Raw genomic sequence first — 13688 nt, 5'->3', positions numbered from 1 at the left:
GGCAATAGAGAGAAGAATATAGAGATTAATATAAGAAGAAGAGAAAAATTCTAAATAATTATGATTTTCTTTTCTTTGATATGCGACCTAAAGTTTTAGGGCATCTCCGACCAAAGATTTTACCCACCCAATAGTGAAATCCTGCAAATAAAGCAAAAACGGCTGCTGAAAATAAGTTAGCTTTGGATTCAAGGTTGGTCGTAGATCATGCAGTGGCTCAAAAGATGAAAGAATCGGGTTTAGAGAGGTGATGGTTTTTAAAGAAAGACTATAAATATATATAAAGAACTAACCACAACGCTTGCACCAAAAGCGCAGAAAAGTACACACAAAGTATACAAATGGTGCCAAAGGACAAGCAAGAAGAAGATAGAGGAAGGAACAAAAAACCATACCCCCCCTCCCCCACTCCTTACTCAAAACTAATCCAATCTACATAGCCTATCAAGGACATGGGATTAACATCAACATACAATTTAACCCATTCCACAAAAGTATTCATAAATGAAAATTTAATAGTTTGTTCTGTTTTCTCTTAATCTTCAAAGGCCCCTCTATTTCTTTCTGTCCAAAGCATCCAGAACAAGCATACTAAAGCTGCCCTCCAAGCTTTTTGTTGCTTCTTGCCCATGAAGGAACTATGCCAGCTTAACAAAGTTCTCCTCACCAAGGAATGCATCACCCAAACCACACCAAGCATAGAAAAAATCAATTGTAACAAAATACTAGCTATAGCGCAATGGAGGAACAAATAATTAGCCGACTCCTCATCCTTTTAGCCATGGAGCACCTATTCAAAACACTTCATCCCCTCCTTTTAAGTTGCTCAATTGTCAAAATTCTGCCCCATAATGCTTTCCAAGCACAAAAACTCACCTTCGTGGGAAACTATGAATTCCAAACATAGCTTGTAGGGAACCTATGAATTCCAACCCCCCCTGGATTCCTTCCACTCCAAACTATCATCCTCCTCCCTCCTAAGTGAGCAAGCTTAGAGTTTCTAGAAAAAGTTTGTCATTACTTCAAGCCCCCAATCATGAAACTACCTAGAAAACCGAAGGCTCCACCACCCACTTTCCCTGTATCGCCCCCATCCATCCGCAACCCATGCACCTTTGCCCGTGGTAAAAGAGAACAACAAAAGAAAAAGGTTCTTCCAAAGATGAGTCACCATACCAGCTATCTTTCTATAACTTGACCTTTGTTCCATTGGCAATAGAGAAGCAAACTCTACCCTTCATGAAGTCCCATTCTTTTCCAATCACTTTCCACACACTCACCCCATACCATCTCTCACTCCCCTTGAGCACCACGCCCCTCCTTCTTCCCTAAATTTTTTAGCAATAACTTGCTTCCAAAGAGAATCCCTCTCAATCGTAAATCTCCAACACCACTAGCCGAAAAAAGCCTGGTTCATAATAGAGAGGTTTCTGATACCTAGACCTCCGCTCTTTTTGTCCAAGCAAACTATAGGTCACTTCACAAGATGTGCTTTTTATGCAAGCTCTACCCCACCCTAGGGGAACTTGCTCTGGATTTGATTCATTTAACATCATCACGCCTATATGTAGATAGGCAATTCTAACTCTAACAAGAAACTAATTCTAATAATAATATAAAGAATCTTAACTCTAGTAAGAAACCAATTCCAATAATAATATAAAGAATCACGACACTGCACTCTATTGTAGAATAATAACCAACCTAAAATAATATAACAACATAAAAACATTATCACTTCCAATATTTATGTCTAACATAACTGTTGAATATAATGTATTTATAGTGTATAACCTTTCCTTGTTAATATAGGATACATGTATGGTAGTTAGGACTCCTAGCCTTATGTATATATATATTTCTCAATTGTAAGTAAATCATTACATTAATGAGAATTAAGGTCTTTCTTCTTTCTCTCTCTCTCAACATGGTATCAGAGCCAAGGAAGAAAACCTAATTCTTTCCTGTTTCCCCTGTCATCAACTCCGGGAAACCTTCCGGTGACCGTGTTTCATTCCGGTCACCTTCCCCATCTCCCAATACTTTCTGGTCAGTCGGATCGTCGACAGAAACCACTCACCGCCGGTGAACTTTTCCGGCGACGCATTTTTCCGACACCGACCATACCAGAAGGAGCGCCTGGAGGAGATCTACAACTTTTGTGAAGGCACCGGCACCAAAATCTCATCCACGCGCAAATTTCCGGCCGGCGGCTGAATCTCACGCGCCGGCGCGTGAGGGCGCGTGAGGCCTTTTCCGGCGACGCGCCTCCTTCTCCAGCTTTGCCTGACGCCGACCAGCCTCCCTACCTCCCTGGTTCTCCCATCCGAGCCCTGCATGTACCTCTTTTGGGGATTTTTGTCTCCATCGGCCCTCCAAACAGTCTTTCCGGCGAAGCTCCGACTATTTTTTCTCCACTCCAATCCCTGCACGTGCCTTGGGAAGTGTTCTTCTACCTTTCTGGTGGTACCACGCCGCGATCTGAGGCCGTCTCCCTTTTTCGGTGGTGCCACGCCGCAATCTGAAGCCGTATTAGGGCTCTCTTCGATCCAAACATACTTCATTCTCCAGATAAGTAGATATGACTACTAAAAATTCCATTTTTTCCGCTGTTATATCTGGATCTCCTATGATTACTTCAGAGAAATTGGTTGGCAGTGACAATTATCTTTCCTGGTCTGCCTCTGTTGAACTTTGGTTTATGGGTCAAGGATATGAGGATCACTTGATTACACAGGAGGCAGATATCCCTGAGGTTGACCGCGTACAGTGGAGGAAGATAGATGCACAGTTATGTAGTGTATTATGGCAATCGGTTGATCCCAAGATTCTTCTTCATCTTCGGGCCTACAAAACTTGTTTTAAATTTTGGACTCAGGCCAAAGGATTATATACGAATGATATTCAGCGTCTTTATAAGGTGGCTTCTGCTATTGTCCATCTCAGCCAACAAGACTTGGATCTATCTACTTATATTGGCCAGATTGCCTCTCTTAAGGAGGAGTTCTTGACGGTGATGCCTCTTACTCCTGATGTTGGGGCTCAACAAACACAGCTTGACAAGTTCTTCATGGTTCTTACTCTTATTGGCCTCCGTCCGGATCTTGAGCCTGTCTGCGATCAGATTCTTGGTAGTTCATCAGTTCCGTCCTTGGATGATGTGTTTGCTCGCCTCCTCCGTATCTCCTCCACTCAGACTTTGCCATTTGATAGCACTTCAGATTCTTCTGTGTTAGTTTCTCAAACTAACTCTCGAGGAGGCCGCAGTGGTACCCGAGGTAGAGGTCAACGTCCTCATTGCACCTATTGCAATAAACTTGGCCACACTCGCGATCGTTGCTATCAGTTACATGGACGACCTCCTCGCACTGCCCATGTGGCCCAGTCCTCTGATTCTCCGCTGCCTCAGCCTCCGAGCTCTTCCGCATCTCAGGCTTCTGTTGCCTCTGTTGCCCAGCCTGGTAATACCTCTGCCTGCCTTACCCACACATCTTCTCTTGGACCCTGGATTCTAGATTCTGGAGCTTCTGATCACTTATCTGGTAATAAGGATCTTTTCTCCTCTATTACTACTACCTCTGCTTTACCTACTGTTACCTTAGCTAATGGTTCTCAAACTGTGGCTAAAGGTATTGGTTTGGCCCTTCCTCTGCCTTCTCTACCTCTCACTTCTGTCCTTTATACTCCTGAATGTCCTTTTAATCTTATTTCCATCAGCAAAATCACTCGTACTCTTAATTGCTCTATTACCTTTTCTGATAAATTTGTGACCTTGCAGGACCGGAGTACGGGGAAGACGATTGGCATAGGACGTGAGTCTCAAGGCCTCTATCACCTCACCTCGGATTCATCTCCTGCAGTTTGCATTTCCACTGATGCTCCTCTCCTCATTCACAATCGTCTGGGCCACCCTAGTCTCTCCAAGTTCCAAAAGATGGTCCCTCGTTTTTCCACTTTATCGTCGCTTCCGTGTGAGTCATGTCAGCTTGGGAAACATACTCGTGTCTCATTCCCAAAGCGTTTGAATAATCGGGCAAAGTCTCCTTTTGAGCTTGTCCACACTGATGTTTGGGGTCCTTGTCGGACTGCGTCTACTTTAGGATTTCAGTATTTTGTCACTTTCATTGATGATTATTCTCGATGTACTTGGTTATTTTTAATGAAAAATCGAGCTGAGTTATTCTCTATTTTCCAGAAATTTTATGCTGAAATCCAAACCCAGTTCAATATTTCTATTCATGTGTTACGCAGTGACAATGCCAGGGAATATTTTTCAGCCCCATTTACTTCGTTTATGTCTCATCATGGGATTCTTCATCAGTCTTCTTGTGCTCATACTCCTCAACAAAATGGGGTAGCTGAACGCAAGAATCGACATCTTGTTGAGACAGCTCGTACTCTCCTCCTCCATAGTAATGTTCCTTTTCGTTTTTGGGGGGACGCTGTTCTTACCGCTTGTTATTTGATTAATCGTATGCCCTCCTCTGTCTTACATGATCAGATTCCTCACTCCCTTCTCTTCCCTGACCAACCACTTTATTTCCTTCCTCCTCGTGTCTTTGGTTGTACTTGCTTTGTTCATATTCTCACTCCTGGACAGGACAAGCTTTCCGCCAAAGCCATGAAGTGTCTCTTCTTGGGATACTCCAGACTTCAGAAGGGTTATCGTTGTTATTCCCTTGAGACTCATCGATACTTTATCTCCGCTGATGTCACCTTCTTTGAGGACTCACCATTCTTTTCCACCACTTCTGAGTCTCTTCCTGTTTCTGAAGTCTTGCCTATTCTCATTGTCTCCCCACCTGATGCTATGCCTCCTCGACCACTTCAGGTTTATCATCGTCGCCCTCGTGTCGTTGCTCCTCTCCCTTTTGCTGAGGCACCTGCTGACTCACTTCCTATCCCTTTGGCTTCACCTACCCCGGCTCTGCCTTCTCCTAATGACTTACCCATTGTTGTTCGGAAAGGTACTCACTCTACTCGTAATCCTCATCCTATTTACAATTTTTTGAGTTATCATCGATTATCTTCACCCTATTCTGCTTTTGTTTCTGCTATATCCTCTGTTTCTCTTCCAAAGAGCACCCATGAAGCTCTTTCCCATCCAGGCTGGCGACAGGCAATGGTGGATGAAATGGCTGCTCTGCACTCTAATGGCACTTGGGATCTTGTTGTTTTACCCTCGGGTAAATCTACCGTTGGCTGTCGTTGGGTCTACGCAGTTAAGGTTGGTCCTGATGGTCAGGTTGATCGCCTTAAGGCCCGCTTAGTTGCTAAAGGCTATACCTGTTTATGGTTCTAATTATGGTGATACATTCTCTCCGGTTGCCAAGATTGCTTCTGTCCGTCTGCTTCTCTCCATGGCTGTCATGTGTTCTTGGCCTCTTTATCAATTGGATATTAAAAATGCCTTCCTTCATGGTGATCTTGCCGAGGAAGTTTATATGGAGTAACCTCCTGGTTTTGTTGCTCAAGGGGAGTCTAGTTTAGTATGCAGGTTACGTCGTTCTCTATATGGCTTGAAACAATCTCCTCGAGCATGGTTTGGCCGTTTTAGTTCTGTTGTTCAAGAGTTTGGCATGCTTCGCAGTACAGCAGACCATTCAGTTTTCTATCATCATAACTCTTTGGGGCAGTGTATTTATCTGGTTGTTTATGTGGACGACATCGTCATTACAGGCAGTGATCAGGATGGTATTCAGAAACTAAAGCAACACCTTTTTACCCACTTTCAGACCAAAGACTTGGGAAACTCAAGTATTTCTTGGGAATTGAGATAGCTCAATCCAATTCTGCTGTGGTCCTTTCCCAAAGGAAGTATGCTTTAGACATCTTGGAAGAAACCGGTATGTTAAACTGTAAATCGGTAGACACACCTATGGATCCGAATGTCAAACTTGTACCAGGACAGGGGGAGCCTTTAAGAGACCCCGGGAGATATCGACGGCTCGTAGGTAAATTGAACTATCTCACCATTACTCGTCCAGACATTTCTTTTCCTGTGAGTGTTGTTAGTCAATTCCTACAGTCACCGTGTGATAGCCATTGGGATGCTGTAATCCGCATTCTTCGATATATCAAAAGTACACCAGGCCAAGGTGTGTTGTACGAGAACAGAGGTCATACTCAGGTTGTTGGTTACACAGATGCAGATTGGGCTGGCTCACCCACAGATAGACGTTCCACTTCAGGGTACTGTGTTTTTATTGGAGGTAATCTAATATCTTGGAAGAGTAAGAAACAAGATGTAGTGGCCAGATCTAGCGCTGAAGCCAAGTATCGAGCTATGGCTTTGGCAACATGTGAACTCATATGGTTGAGACATCTTCTTCGAGAGTTGAGATTTGGAAAGGATGAACAGATGAAACTCATATGTGATAACCAGGCCGCATTACATATTGCATCCAATCCAGTCTTTCATGAAAGGACCAAACATATTGAAGTTGACTGTCATTTCATTAGAGAGAAGATCGCATCAGGATGTGTTGCTACAAGTTTTGTTAATTCAAATGATCAACTAGCTGACATCTTCACTAAATCTCTCAGAGGTCCTAGGATTAAATATATTTGTAACAAGCTTGGTGCATATGACGTATATGCTCCAGCTTGAGAGGGAGTGTTGAATATAATGTATTTATAGTGTATAACCTTTCCTTGTTAATATAGGATACATGTATGGTAGTTAGGACTCCTAGCCTTGTATATATATATATTTCTCAATTGTAAGTAAATCATTACATTAATGAGAATTAAGGTCTTTCTTCTTTCTCTCTCTCTCAACAATAACATTTGTATCTCCATCAACCAATGAGGTGCGGTTGAAGAAGAAGAGGACATGAGAAGAAAACTTATTGGAAGTTAGCTTTTACAAGCATGTATAGGAATATGAGAAATTATTTAGCAATACAAAGGAGAAAGTGAATTTCCATAAGGAAGAAAGTAAAATTGCATTAGAAATAGAATGATATTAGCCATTGTACTTTTTTTATATACTTCTAATTTTTATAGTCTCATTTTTTAATTAAATCACATCTAGAAACAAGCATAGACTTGTATCATAAGTCTACAATTAAAATCAAATATTCTTTTATTAATTCTTAAATAAATAAAAATTTAAAATAAACTTATACTAAAATCTAGTTAAATTCACATTTGATCACCTTCTATCAACTTAAAAATAATAAAATGTTGTCCAAATGAGATGATAAAACAAATTGAAAAAATATATCATCTTAAATTTAAGTAATAAAATAAAATAATAAAAATAATAACCTTGCAACTTTGGGAGTATCTAGTCTCTCTGTCTTATATTATTTTGTACATACATAAGATTAACAATTACATTACAAACACAATTACTTTAACTAGCAATAATTTAGCTCAAATTTATACCAAAATAGAGCAATACATTATTTTAAGTACCATTAACAATAATTTGATATTAAAATTCACCATAATAAAATATTTTATTTAAATAAAAATAATAAAGAATATAGCATCACCATAATAATATATTTTATTCAAATAAAAATAATAAAGAACATAGCAAAATAAAAAAATTTAATTTTATTTATATATATATAATTTGTCTTCTCAAGAAAAATCTCTTTGCAAAATAAATAAAATAACGGTTAGCATTCTACTAAAATAAAGGACATAAAGAAAATAGATCTTAAAAATGGTTAGCATTCTATTAAAATAAGGGCATATGATAAATATGATCTCCAATTACAATTACCCTTAAGGTAATAAAAATGAAATATAATAAATTAAGATCATAAATAATCAAACTTGATGTAATGAACAAAGTTTCAATTTTAGCCTTTTCACCAAAAAAAAGTTGGCTTCTAATCTAGTAATGTACTATAAAAGACATTACAAATTTATTTTGATGGGTATTTTCGAAACTACTTATTTAGATAATATAGCTTTGTTGATAAGAAATAGAAGTAATTAATACCATAATGCGATTGACTTTTATGTTTGGAAATTATATTTTTAAAATGCTTTTATTAAAGATAAGGATAATTATGACATTTTTTAAAATTTTAATTAAACAAAAAATTGTTTCCCACATTGCGTTTGAAGAAAAGCAAGGGTATCCTTGCTTCTCCAAAACACAAACAAATCACACTAGGAGGTGTGACCCATGGTTGAAAATTGCATCCGAACGCTTCAAAAGTAATGATTGATCTTCAAATGTTATTTTTAGCATTTGATATGCTCTCCCAAATATTGCTTATATATTAAATAACAAAAAGACGTAAAGGAAGGTTGGTTATAAATTATAATATTAAAAAACTAAGAAAAACACTTTCATAAAGAATGTTAGCATGCTATTAAAATAAAGGGAAAATGTGTGTTTTCATGTTTTCATGTGAAAATACCAATGTTTTAAAAACCGGACCAGACCGGCCGGTCCAACCGGTTCAACCGTCAACCAGTCACATCTCCGGTTCGGTTCGCCTTATCAAACCGTTTGAAGATTAAACCGTAATGAACCGCCTAAACCGGCTGTCGGACCGGTGACCCGGTGGAACCGGACGGTTCCAATCGAACCGAACAGTTCAATTTAAACCAGGCTCCCTTGTATAAAAATTAAAATACTTTGGGCAAAACCATGTTGGGCCTTGTCTAATAATGACAAAGCCCACACCCCACCCAACCGCATTGTGGGCCGATTCTTGAGCCCAACCACCAGATGAGATAATACCTTGGCCCTCCAAGAGGATGCCTTTTATAGGCATCCTTTGCACCCTCATTCCTCTTACAATCCGATGTGGGATTGCCAACCAACCTAATGAATGAAAAAAAAATAACAAATCCCTCCAAGAGGATTTGAACTTGGACCCCAAATTCTATGGCTATCCTAGGACACCACTCGGCTACACCCTTCAGCTATGTAACATGCCAAACAAAATATGAAAATAATATATATTGGATTTTAAATTTTTTTATATTATTAAATAAAAATAATATAATATTTTTAAAAATTATAAAATTAGTTTAAATTTTTATTTTTAATATATTCACATTTAAATATTTTACATATATCATTTAATAAAATTAAAAATATTAATATAATTTAATTTGATAAATATTATTGATTTTAATTTATTCATATATATTTTAAAATTTTTATAATTATTTTTAATTTTAATAATATATATATATTATATATTTATGACGTCACCGGTTCGACCGCGGTTCGACCGCCGGTCCGAACAGTGAACCGTGAACCGGTAACTTTTCCGGTTCGATCACCGGTCCGGTTCTGAAAACATTGGAAAATACATGCAAAATGAGAACCCAACTTTTCATACTTCAATCCATGTCATGTGATTAAAAAATATCTATTGTTTTACACACTTTTAGGCCAAAGGTAGTACCTTTGACTTGATTGGGTACTACCTTTGACTTGAGAGTGCGTAAAATTGGAATTATTTTTATAGGGTTTCTATTTTCTATTTCTCTTCAAACTATTGCCCCAAAACACACTCTTCCCAAAATGAAAGATATATAATAAACATCTTCTCCATTTAAAATTAAACATGTCATATAATTATGATAATTTCAATGTCAATCATGTCATCAAGGAAGTTGACTTCACACCACATTGGTCTACTTTAGAATTAGCATCCTATTAAAATAAAAAGCATATGATAAAAAATTTGCAAGTTACAATTATTCAATAACAAAATTAAATCATATCAACTAAAGATCATAAAGTAGCATATTAATATAATAATAGTTTCCAATGTAAATCCTATTGTCTCAACATCCTAGTGACTTGGATAATCAAATTCTTATTGACATTAATAATCCATGATTATTTTTTTCCCAATAGTGTCCCTTCCCAATAAGTAACTATTTACACCCACTTTTATTTCTGATGCACTGTAAACAACTTGTCTTCAATTTCTCTCTCTAAATGATCTCTCTCCTCTCTACCCTTTTTTATCTTTAAAATATCACTCTTCCTTCTGCATCTCACTCACAACTCCGCCACAAGCTATAGCCTCCCAATTTCTCTCCATTCATTCTCTAGACCTCTTCAATATAAATCCATTTTCAAAAGGAATAAAGATCAAGAAGTCTGCAAAGAGATGCCTTTATAAACAGTATATTACTCATTTATCTACTTAATTTTTTTAAATTGACTTGCTTGTTCTTTTTCTAAAATTATTTTCTAGTTTACCATTTTTTTCTTATATTTTTATCTATCCATCCAATGCATGAGGATGTCTTACCTCATCTCACAATTGAGAGAAAGGGAAAAGCACCGCTATGTCCACTAACGCCTCAAGAAGTTGGTTTTGATGATAAACCACTATGGAATCATGTGGCTATTCTAAGTATTGCAATGGGAGGTGGGAATAGATGTTGGACATACAACTATTGCAACAAGAAAGTGAATTTTCATATTTTAAGATTAAGGCTCGCCCTCCATTAGATCCTTTTTTAGGTCCCCATATAGTAAGATTTTAGGATGTGAAAGATCAAATGCCTACACATATTAGTGACTTCCAAGTTCTGCAATCACTTAAACCTTATCAACTTTCCCTAAGAAGAACCTTATTTTCCCTCAAATTCACCTTCAAGATGGACACAAGTCTCATTCAGCATTACTTTTTTACTACCTAAAAGCTCTTTCAAATTGTAAAAATGTGTTCAATATGTTCATTACAAAGTACTTTAAGATTAAAGAGATTTGAGGGGCAAAAGCTCTTTTCAATAATGTTTAGGTTGAGATGCTTTTGGAGAAAGAAGAGATTTCAAAATTTAAAATTGAAAATTTTTCAATATGAAATGGAAACCCCTTCTTTTGTAGATCTTTTCAAAGAGGAATTTTACTAGAATTTAGAACTGCATCATATAGGCCTCTAGACTCAATATAAAAGATGCAACCTTTTTCTACCAAAGCTTCATAAAATATTATTTGTTTTTTTACTTTGGTCCTGGGTCCTGTATTAGCTATTTGCAACATGTTACTTTCAACCAATTCTTGTAATTTTTACTTCCAATATCATGACTTCCTTTTTTTCTTCAGTCCTAGGTCCTAGTTAGCTAGTTGCAACATGTTACTTTCAACCACTTCTAGCAATTTTAACAATTCTTATGATGCTTCAACAAGTCATCTATACACTTCCATATCCACTTTAGTATATGCTTCTAGTAATGCTCCTCAAACACTTCCTTAACAACCTGGCTGCTTTAGGTTCCCCTGCTTTCCATTACTTTAAGGCCCTCACTTTCCACTTATGCTTCACATTCCCCACAATTTCTCTAAAAACCAAGAATTATCAACTGAGCACACAAAAGGGAATATTGTTCACCTTGATAAGAGAAATGCTGGCCCAAGTCTAACTCCCTTAGATGCAACAAACTTGAAACGGTTGAAGATTAGCCATTTAGAAAGAACAGGAATCCCTTGTTCTATTTGCATATTAAGCTGAAAGCAAGACAAACTTGAAGTTGGTGAAATGTTATAGGAACAGCAGTTAAGATTTATAATCAATTTGCATTAAGAAAGCAGCATTCTAGATTGGTAAGAAGAGATATGTTACCTGAGTAAAACTGTGGTCATTTGCCTTTGCAAATTGAGATTCTTGCTTCAAAACTACCATACTGTCATGAAAAGTTCCACTGCACAACAGGAATTTCACACACAATATTGAAAATTACTTCAACAGCTTGTTTAAAAACTTTTTGTTAGTACAAACCTATGTACCTGCAAGTCACTGGAAACCCATCACGATCTCTGCTAACGGAGCGGCCATCATCACTAATTGGACGAACATGCTGCATGATAAATAGCAATTAGCTTCTGCCACAAACTGAGTCTCAGAGCTATAATTTGTGGATGGACTGAGAACATGGAAACCGATGCCTAGTAAACCCTGATAACAGAGACAAGTTACACCAACCTCAAACCTAATACTGGTTGTGTTGCTCCAGTTGGAACTTGCAGGATCATTCAGATCCATACCCACTGAAAATCGAGACAGATTCACACCACCACTCACCGAACGGGAGAAGTTGTCAGTAGTAAATCCATGTACCCCAATCTCAGGCGAAAGTGAGTGCTGGATCCCAAAATTTTCAGATAAGAATCAAAATACACACCGTGAATTTCCTTTTTTAAAATAAATGTTCATCTAAACTCCCAAATGGGTAATCACAATTTAGGTTGAATTGTTCCAGAAAATTCCATTTCTAAGTAAACCTGTCATGTTATGAGATGTTCCCTAACAAACCTGAATGATAAAAGACTGTTGAGCAAGCCATTCAGGCCGAGGCCTTCTATAAGCTATCAAGATATTGGAATCAAAAAGTCCCTTATCCCATGAAACATCGAGCTTCTCACTTCTGCCAAATAAATTTGGATGTTTGATGCAAAGACTGCAAATCCCAAATTGAACCAGCAACAGTCACACCATAGTCAAAGAAAGAAATGAAAATGAAAAGTGCAAGGAGTTGGGTTCTTGGACTAGGAATTATATGGCCCAATTCCATAAACCCCACAGCAACACAAACAATTTCACAGATTCCTTCATCAAAACCAGAGGCAGCCGAAATGAAAACCAAACGGAAAGAAAACCATAAACACTACCTTCCAATAACCTGAGACAGAGGACCGCCAGAGTCCCTGCAGAAGAGAAACAGAGGTGAATTAAAATGGTGGAGTCTTTTGAAAATCCGTTTGGTTGCTGAGGAAATGTTGCAAAAGAAAACAAAACAAAACAAAAAAATAAAAATAAATAAAAGCTCAAAACTTTCAATCATAAATGTTGCATCATGCTGTATCAGAGAAAAGCAAAACCCCCAGTCAGCTAAACCACAATGGTGTTGCTTCCCATTATCCCCGCCCCAAAAAGAAACATTCCTAGCACTTTCCTTCTCCTACTCAAAGGAACTAAACACCAAAATGAAAACAAAGGAATACAAAAAGAGCAGGAAAAACCTGAAAGGCTGAAGCATCAAAGCAGTACATAACTTGTGAGTGAAATCAACATTAACGTCAATTGTGGCTGTCATCGACATCAACACAACACCATCATCCATCACAAAAGAGTACAAAAACTGAGCAGCATTACCACTGGAGCCAGCAGCAGCATAGGAGCAATTGAAAGAAGAGGGAGGAGGAAAAATTAAAAGAAAAGAAAAGACAGAAACAAACCTTTGCCAGCATGAATGCTCTTCCGAGCTCCCATAATCCCATCACTAGACTAACCCATCAACACAAATCCAAATCCATGTGATTCTGCTGAGCACACCAGACCACACCAAGTGTTTGTGAGATTGTTTGAAAGAGATAGAGAGAGATGGGATGCGTTGGTTGTTGTTTTGAAGATATATGCCTTGCTTTTCTTGGTCATCCTACTCCACGTAGGAATCTCTACTCGACTCATTCACGCCAAACATCTGGGTCCGCCTTGCAACTTCCACGGTTCCACCCGCTTTTCCATTTGTTGGATCCGGATCCTACACCCTCTTTATTTTGTTCTTTACTATACTCGTCGAATTTCCAATCAAACATTTTCCCATCGCACATAAACCTCAATATACAATTGAATGGGAAAATTGGGTTCAAATTCTTTGACAAAAATTCATATTTATCTTTATAAATTTAAAAATGTTTAAAATTATTTGACTCTTGGACCACAACTAGAAAAATAAAAAAATCA

At 37.9% G+C, this 13688-nt stretch overlaps 1 protein-coding gene across 1 annotated transcript in view; it reads right to left on the bottom strand.

The window, feature by feature from the left end:
* Positions 1-13461, bottom strand: part of LOC117915590 (outer envelope protein 39, chloroplastic) — a 30926-nt gene extending 17465 nt beyond the window's left edge. The window contains exons 1-8 of the mRNA XM_034831183.1: positions 13181-13461; positions 12965-13031; positions 12614-12649; positions 12258-12402; positions 11928-12086; positions 11732-11802; positions 11568-11646; positions 11337-11452 (exon numbers count right to left, since the gene is read on the bottom strand). Coding sequence (XP_034687074.1) covers positions 11337-11452; positions 11568-11646; positions 11732-11802; positions 11928-12086; positions 12258-12402; positions 12614-12649; positions 12965-13031; positions 13181-13214 — 707 coding nt within the window. The 5' untranslated portion in view covers positions 13215-13461. The remainder of the gene's footprint in view (positions 1-11336; positions 11453-11567; positions 11647-11731; positions 11803-11927; positions 12087-12257; positions 12403-12613; positions 12650-12964; positions 13032-13180) is intronic.
* Between the last annotated feature and the right edge of the window lie 227 nt (positions 13462-13688).

The sequence above is a fragment of the Vitis riparia genome, chromosome 6, assembly GCF_004353265.1.
Source record: "Vitis riparia cultivar Riparia Gloire de Montpellier isolate 1030 chromosome 6, EGFV_Vit.rip_1.0, whole genome shotgun sequence".
In the NCBI taxonomy this organism is placed as follows: domain Eukaryota; kingdom Viridiplantae; phylum Streptophyta; class Magnoliopsida; order Vitales; family Vitaceae; genus Vitis; species Vitis riparia.
This window is presented reverse-complemented; position numbering and strand designations above follow the sequence as displayed.